The 7,654-nt window shown below is 43.5% G+C and overlaps 1 protein-coding gene across 1 annotated transcript in view; it reads right to left on the bottom strand.

The window, feature by feature from the left end:
* The window catches only part of efr3a (EFR3 homolog A (S. cerevisiae)), a 102,611-nt gene that overhangs the window by 15,665 nt on the left and 79,292 nt on the right, over nucleotides 1-7,654 (bottom strand). Inside the window, exons 9-12 of the mRNA XM_013914179.1 lie at nucleotides 7,059-7,194; nucleotides 2,070-2,237; nucleotides 1,811-1,925; nucleotides 358-409 (exon numbers count right to left, since the gene is read on the bottom strand). Of these exons, the coding sequence (XP_013769633.1) occupies nucleotides 358-409; nucleotides 1,811-1,925; nucleotides 2,070-2,237; nucleotides 7,059-7,194 (471 nt within the window). The remainder of the gene's footprint in view (nucleotides 1-357; nucleotides 410-1,810; nucleotides 1,926-2,069; nucleotides 2,238-7,058; nucleotides 7,195-7,654) is intronic.

The following is a 7,654-nucleotide window of genomic DNA, read 5'->3' as shown; positions in this document are numbered from 1 at the left end:
GGGTCTCTCACTGAAGCAGATAACGAAGGAGAAGGAAGCGACTTCACGCAGACTTCGAGTGTTAAACAGCCAGAGCTCCAACATGGCCGATAATAAACACACAAATACGACTTTCATGTAACTGGAGACGCGTCATTAGGACGGAGAAACGCGTCTTTGATGCTTTTACATTTAGAGAACATGACTCATTGTGAGGACGTCCAGAGTTTTCGTCCGTGGGTATTTCAGGTGGGACTGCGCACTATTTTAGTTTTCCTTATTGAAGCTCAGGTTTTGTATGCCGGTGTCTTTGTCTCGCTTCCATTAACGGCACATTGTTCCTGTCTCATGAACGGAGGGAACAAACCGAGGACTCACCATGATGAGGGAGCTGAGCAGCATGGTCTGGATCCGCTTGGTGCCCTGATGCCTGCGTTACACAAAAGATAAAGAAACCCCGTCAGGACCGACTGCAAACTCACAGTGTCCAGTACAGCAGACCGGGGCAGTCAGTCCCCACAGGCTGCCATGTTACATGTTTACAGCAACTGTATGACAAATAAGAAAGCTGTGAGGTTCAGAACACCCGAGAAGTGAAATGAACACATTTTATCTGCTACTTCGTATTTATTAGTGTCGCTGTCAACACACGATTGGTTCAGACCAGCAAACGTTTATAGAAGTGAGAACACTTGCTGAGGATCAGTTAATCAAGTGTATTTGATAAGTGGCTCTGAGGTACTGCTCACTGTCTGAAATCACAGAGGCAGTGAGAATGCACTCAGTGTTTTTAAATAGACTTCATGGAGTGAAAACCTGACGATGCTAGCTTTAGCTGACAGCTTCAACATGCAGTCCAGATGTGCTCACCTCTGCCTATAAAATAGCAAACAGCCAAAACACAAAACCTGAAGCTTCAAAATGAACGTGCACTGACATCCAGACAGTCTGTGGTTCTCTTCACAGTCTGAAGACTCCACGTGAGGAAGAAGAGTAAAGGTGCTGTAAGCAGCAGCAGGATATCTTCAGTGTTGACTTTTATAGTGAAACGCTGTCAGACCTCCTGTTAGCATCAACAAGCTGCAGAGAGAAATTACCCGAAAAGGAACAGAGAGAGCGAGCGTCTGTGAGGAGGAGGAGGGCGTTCGTCTGATTTGGGATTATCTGCCCTTGCACTCTCGCCTGAGGGATTAGCTTGTTTTTCTTTCTTTATTCTGGCTGCAGGGACGGGTGCACCGCGGGGTGTCCAGGAGGTGAAGTGAGGACAGATTAGGAGAAAGATTTGATGAAGAGAGAAAAAAATTGCAAGCGTCTTCTTTAGAAACTGCTTCCAGTGTTACACGTTACAGCGCTGAGCTAAAAATCAGCACAGCTTTAACTCCATGAAACCAGAATATAAAGGTTCAGCCCAAACCTCACAGCTACTGAAGGACCACAAACAGAGGCAAAGTACTGAGAGGCGATGTTTTGACCCAATGACTGCCCTTTGGTCTCTGAGGATAAAATATAATATAAAAATGATTTTAAAAGCACGAAACGTATCAGCCAATCATATCATTTCATTGACACAAGCATGGAGTTCAGGACAGTTTAAATGTGCCGTGACAGTAAAATCCACTCATCGTCACCATCATCATCATCATCCAGCTGCAGAGAAGTCTCCTGACAGTACAGTCCTGTGAGCACAGCTCCATTTGTGACGAGCGACCAGCCGAATCGGCGTCTTAGCTGCACGCAGCGTTAGCGGCGGCGTTTCAGAGCTGCGAGCTGACTGGCTGCAGCTCTCTACGAGGGAACCTCCGGGTCTCTGGATAATGAATGCGTGACTCACCCAATCTTGACTGTGTCCAAGGCGTGGCAGGGCGTCCCGTACACTGGCACTTTGCCCATGATGAACATCATGACTTCAGCTCGCTGGTAGTCTGGCAGATTTCCACCGAAGAAGCCTGGCGGCGACGCCACGAGAGACAAAGATGAGTCAGAACTCAGTGAATGAAAAAAACGTTGACATTCAAGGTTATTTTTACTAACACATGCAGGCACATGTTCATTAAGACAAACACACTCTGGAGTAATAGAGGAGCTCGTACCGATGGTCTGGATGATGGCGTTCTGGACGATCCGCTCCTCGCTCTCTTTACCGCGGACGGACGAAACGCTGGAGGCGGAGTTCCTCCTCGAGCTGTCGCCCAGCTCAAAGTCCACGCTCATCCTCAGGTGTTTGAGCAGAGTGTTGAACACCTCCAGCACGGTGGGCCCTGCCATCACACCCGCAGGTTAAATGAACATCACAGGAAACATTAGCCTGACATTTTCGTAAACAGGAAGAGTCGGGATTCCATCTTTTGTTCGTATCGGGCCTTTTAACTATGATTTCGTAGGAGCTTTGCATAGGAAAAGCCACAAAAAGGTGAAGAAAGAAGGATTATTTAATCCTAAAACAGGGCCTGTTTCGTTGCACCTGGTGTGGCTAAAAGTGTTCATTTATTTTGAAGGCCAGTGGCAGATGTTGTAGAAACATCTGTATAAACGGCCTGGGTCGAGCTCTTTAATGAGTCTTTTAAACATGTATTAGTCAGCTGCCACTAAGTGAAATTTGGGGTTTTGCTGACACTGCTTGTGTGGTCCACGAGTGGCTGAGAGCTCAGTAGCTTCACAAACACACAGACTGGTCAGAATCTCACAGTAAATAAAATTCTGTGGTTTTCACACAAATTTCAGGTTTCAGATTTACGTGGTTTGTTTCCCTCCGTTGGATAAATCCCACACTCCACCTGAGCCGTCACATTTTTGTAGAAAGCTGTTGAAACCTCCAACATGTGAACAGTCACCATCAGTTTCAAACAGCCTTAAATGGAAACATATCGACACTCCTGCCTCAGATTGATCTGTCGAGGAGACACACGTGTAACGTGTGCTCTGATAGTTTCCTCCTGCGTCATCAGGTCTGCTTGTTTCTACCCAGCTGGTCTCTGAACTGGCTGTTTGCTCCAACATGCTTAGCTCTGGCCCCGCTAAGCTAACATAATGCAGCCGACGTGGTATTTAACCAATAATCAAGGGAAATATACAGTTTGACTGCTTCATTGAAAAGAAGGCAAAACATTTTTACTAAAACTTTAACTTTTATTTTAATGGGTTCATGGATAAACTCAGGAAGTAAGAATTTTAAATACCATCAGGCAGATGCTGCCATGTTACCAATAGACCAATTAAAACATAAATAATTCGGAGAGCTTCCAGGCTGCTGTGATAAGGAGAAGAAAACATATTTGCTTTAAACACTTAAAATTGTCTAGTGAGCTATTTTTGGTGGAGCTGAACCTGCAGATATCCGACATAAACTGCAGTAAAATAAACATGAACAGGCTCTGCTTTGCAGTCCTAATTCACTCTGTCACAGAAAGCAACACCACAGATTATTACAAGCCAGTGCTGAACGATGGGCCGGGCGGCTCCAGGCACAGCTCGGACTTCGCTCGTTTAAAGAAGACAGAAAACAAACTTTTAAAAAAACGGAGACAGGAAAATAAAAAACAACAAATGGAGACGGTAATATAAAGCTACATTAAATTTTAGCAAATATTATGAATATGAAAAGCGACATAACAGAGGTGCCAAAATCCTGAAGTTCCTCTGGTGGCCACTTGAGGCCGCCTCCAAAAGTGAGTCAACCTCAAACTATAAAAGATTGACTTCGAAGGTTAACGCGTCAACCAGCGTGCAGCCCGTTTCTGCTGCTCCTGCTTCTTTACTTTTTACTTATTACTTTTTTCGTTTACTTTAACTTAGAGTGTTCGCTTGTTTTAATAGCTTTCTTTTACATAAATTCCTTTGGGATTATTAAAGTATTCTGACTTAAAAGTGAAGCCAATGCATAAGTGCCTTAAACTTGCACTTTTATAAATGACCAGTAGAGGGTGATAACTGGTTACAAAAAGACTTCCGGTCCTGTAAACATGTAGCAGTACAGATAATATATTTGGCGATATATAATAATCTAATATTCCAACAGACGTCTTTTCTTCTTTCAGACATGAAGCAAACTGTCGAGGGTTGTTATTTAATCGATTAAGCTCAGCTCGTTGTTGTTTACGGCATTCCAAACAGAGAAACTGCAGAGTGCCCTCTAGTGGACTACTATGCAATGTCAGCACTTATAACATGGTTGAAGGATGTTTCTCCATGTCTTCTTTACCTTTTTCTTATTGGCTGCCATAAATGCCAATACAGTAGATCAGCCAGTAGCTAACACTGGCTGATATTATGGGTGTGCCAGTACACGGGTCAGGCTGCAATGCTTTGTTTCAGAAAGGAGGATTATCTGAGGAGTGCCCGTCTGTCATCACATCCAGCTTCATGGTGACGGTGGAAACGCTCATCTTGATTTAAAATGGGACTTCACAAACCAGTGGGTGAGATCCCAGTAGCTACATCCATCTTTGTAAATCTCACAGATCAGGATTCTTTGAAAGGTTATTTTTTACTTTCTCTAGCAGTCTGGGAGCAAACAATGATCTGCAACAACACATTCTGAATTACCTTTAGTAATACTTACTCTAATCTACTGACACAGACTGACTCACAGCATCACACGACGGTGCTATTCTACATACCACCAACACTCAGCTACACAACCACGGCGTGATCTCTGCGCGTCTGCAGCTTCCCCGTTTACTCAGCTCACACTTCGGACACTCTGTGGATTTGTTCAAATGTCACATGACACAGAGTGACCAGAAAGAAATATATAGAATAGTTACAGAGGGCGCACTGTGAAGAAACCTGTAATAAAGATTGCTGCTCGAGCCTACCCTGCAGAACCTCTACAGCATCAGGGCAATCAACCTACTGGTATTACTGGGACGTAGCTGCTCACCATGTTAGCTGGGAGACGCTGCCCATGTAAAGGCTGACAGTATGACTGTCTGTTATTTAGTGCTGCTTGCACCTAAATCTCAGAGACAAACACCACAAAATGCTGTAGAAGTTGACGATAAAGCTAACCCTTCCAGTTACTGCAGTGTTATTGCATTACATCAGATTATAACATGATCTGGTTCTGGTCAGTCTGTGTACGTTAAAGTTGAACTGAAAGTATCTGGTGGTGTATTCCTGCTCATCATCATCATCATCTAAGAGCTCTAAGAGCATCTGCTGGTAAAAGATAAAAGGAAGAATAAAGGGGAAAGAAACTCAAGAGAAGAGAGGTTCAAATAACTTAAATCTATTTTTTTTTTACCTTTTTTATAAAGAGAACAAAACTTGAGACGTGAAAGCTGTGATTACCCAGAATGCTCGTTAACGCCGGGTGTGTGCCGAGGGGGGAAGTCTGCAGAAGCTGCTCTACTCAGTTTAAATCCAAGCACAGGGTCATACCGTACCGAGCCACAGATTAGGAGGAATCGTGCATTCGCTTTCAAAGGTGAACACGTCACTTCTTTTGGAGCCTTGGATCATTCCTATCCAGGAGGAAGGTTGTGTTTTATTTCCAGGAAGAGGCAGTAAAAATAATTACTACTTACAGCTTTTCTTCAATTAAATACTCTCAAGTTTTTAATTTGTTTCCACACCTCAGTGGGACAGAGTAATTTGAATGTTTTCTGTTGACTTCTTTTCTTCCTAACAGTGAAAAACCTGATGATTTAATTATCAGGCAATTAGCATCTACAAACGTTCAAGCAGAATGAAACGCCGGGACAGCAGACACAACGTGACAACATCAAAAACACTCGAGCACCTGTTTAAACACCTCCGAGTGCTGTCTTTACTTTGTGTTTCTTCAAATTCAAACTTGTTCCTTCAAGTTTGGGTAACAAAGTAACACTTGTAGCAAAACTTTAATTTCTCCCAAGATTCAAAAGTCTAAAGAGGTCAAAATGTCAATAACATAAGTGTCAGTTTAGCATTCACCATGACAAATCTCATATATAAAGCCTACGATTTAACTTCCTTCAACCTGTCAACAGCTGCTGAGAATCTGCAAGCTGCTTTGCAACCCTCCTCCACCCAGCGCCTGCTTTTAATGCTCTGTCCAACTTAATAAGCAACACAACTGTAAGTTCAGGTGAAATAAGGACACATTTTCACTGACGTGGTCCCGACAGGTAAGAAGACGAGGAAGACACAGCCAAGCTTACATCTTAAAACAGCTGAAAACAAACAACAGAAAAAAGGTTGTTTTTCTCTTCATCAGTTAATGGGCTGTTGTTTCAGCTCCGACAGTTTATTTAATAAGAGTGCAGATCGTCTATTAACAACTCATCTCTAACCAGCTTAGTCTGAGCTTCCTCTGCAGTGGGAGGCGTTTATGTCAACGCTTCATCTGGACCGTGACATTTTCTCCTCGGCTTAATAATCGCACATAGGAAACAAAACTTGTTACTGTTTCGAGCCGGTCAAAGGAAAATGTAATTATTAATAATATAGTAATAATATACTATATATATACTGCCTTTTGGTTTTATGGTTTTAAACTAAACATACGGAGCTAGAAAGCTAAAATCGACGTGGAAATGTCAAAAACTGTACTTCCTCTAATCTCTACTTGAGGCCGCCTCTAAAACTGAGCCACTCCCCCACTATTGGATTTTGGTGAAGGTTAAATTTAGGGGTGTGGCCTCTTTGAGTCACTGAACTGGATCTGTTAACTGTGTTTGTTGTTGCTGACAATTATTTTGGCCTAACAGCCGAAACATCACAGATCAGCTTCCTGTTTAAAATGTGAAAATATTACCAGCCTGTTACTGCAGATGATCACACACCTGTGTGTGCAAACTGAGCCAGCTCACATCGGCTGATAACTTTCTTCTGGCTGCAGAGAAGCAAGCTAAAGGCCAACAACATCCTGCTTTGATGCACGTATTTAATCCTGATTCTGGGCGACGCCGTCTCAGATTCTTTCTTTACGTTAATGCCTCCTCTGTCTGTGCCTCTACCAGCGCGTTGTTGTTGTGTTATGGCCATCTGCAGACTTGCAGTGGTAAAGCTAATGACACCATTTTTTAAACCTCAGAGAGATGATGACATCTTCCTCCATGACGTCCTGCAGAGGGAAGCAGTCCGTCACTTTAACTCACCCACAGATCCTTTGGCGGCGATGGCCACCGTCTCCAGGAGCACCTGGACGATGCCGGCTCTGACCCGCGGCGTGTTCTTGTTGTTAGTGTCGAGGTGGTTCAGAACCTGCTGGATCACGTGGTGCGAGTGCTGAGCCTGAAAAAGCCAAAGAGGATTTCAAATGATGTTTGGAACAAATACAGAGTTTGCTGCCGATCACATGGTGAACTTCACAGACAGACTGTATATAAATGATGGAGCAGCTTCTGAAGCCCCGTCCTACAGACTCGAGCGGACAGTGTTTTTAGACCAGACGTGACGAGCAGCAGGAAACGATACACTCGCACCACGGTGAAAAGTGTCAATCAGCAGGTAGGTCCGCTGTAAACAGTACGCTGATCTCTTTTACTCTAAACGCGACCTTTGTTTACAAAATGAGCATCACGCTAGATTTAACAAAACCATGAAACGAGACCACGAACTAATCGGAAAATGCTGAATTATGTCATATGTTAAAGTTACAATTTGCAACTTTTTCCAATAAATTTCTCTACAATGACAGTTCTCTGAACCAGGAGGCGCCTCCTGCTGGCCAGTAGAAAGAATGCAGCTAAGT

Source organism: Pundamilia nyererei, unplaced genomic scaffold (assembly GCF_000239375.1).
Source record: "Pundamilia nyererei isolate P.nyererei 1_Seehausen unplaced genomic scaffold, PunNye1.0 scaffold00177, whole genome shotgun sequence".
Classification (NCBI taxonomy): Eukaryota; Metazoa; Chordata; class Actinopteri; order Cichliformes; family Cichlidae; genus Pundamilia; species Pundamilia nyererei.
This window is presented reverse-complemented; position numbering and strand designations above follow the sequence as displayed.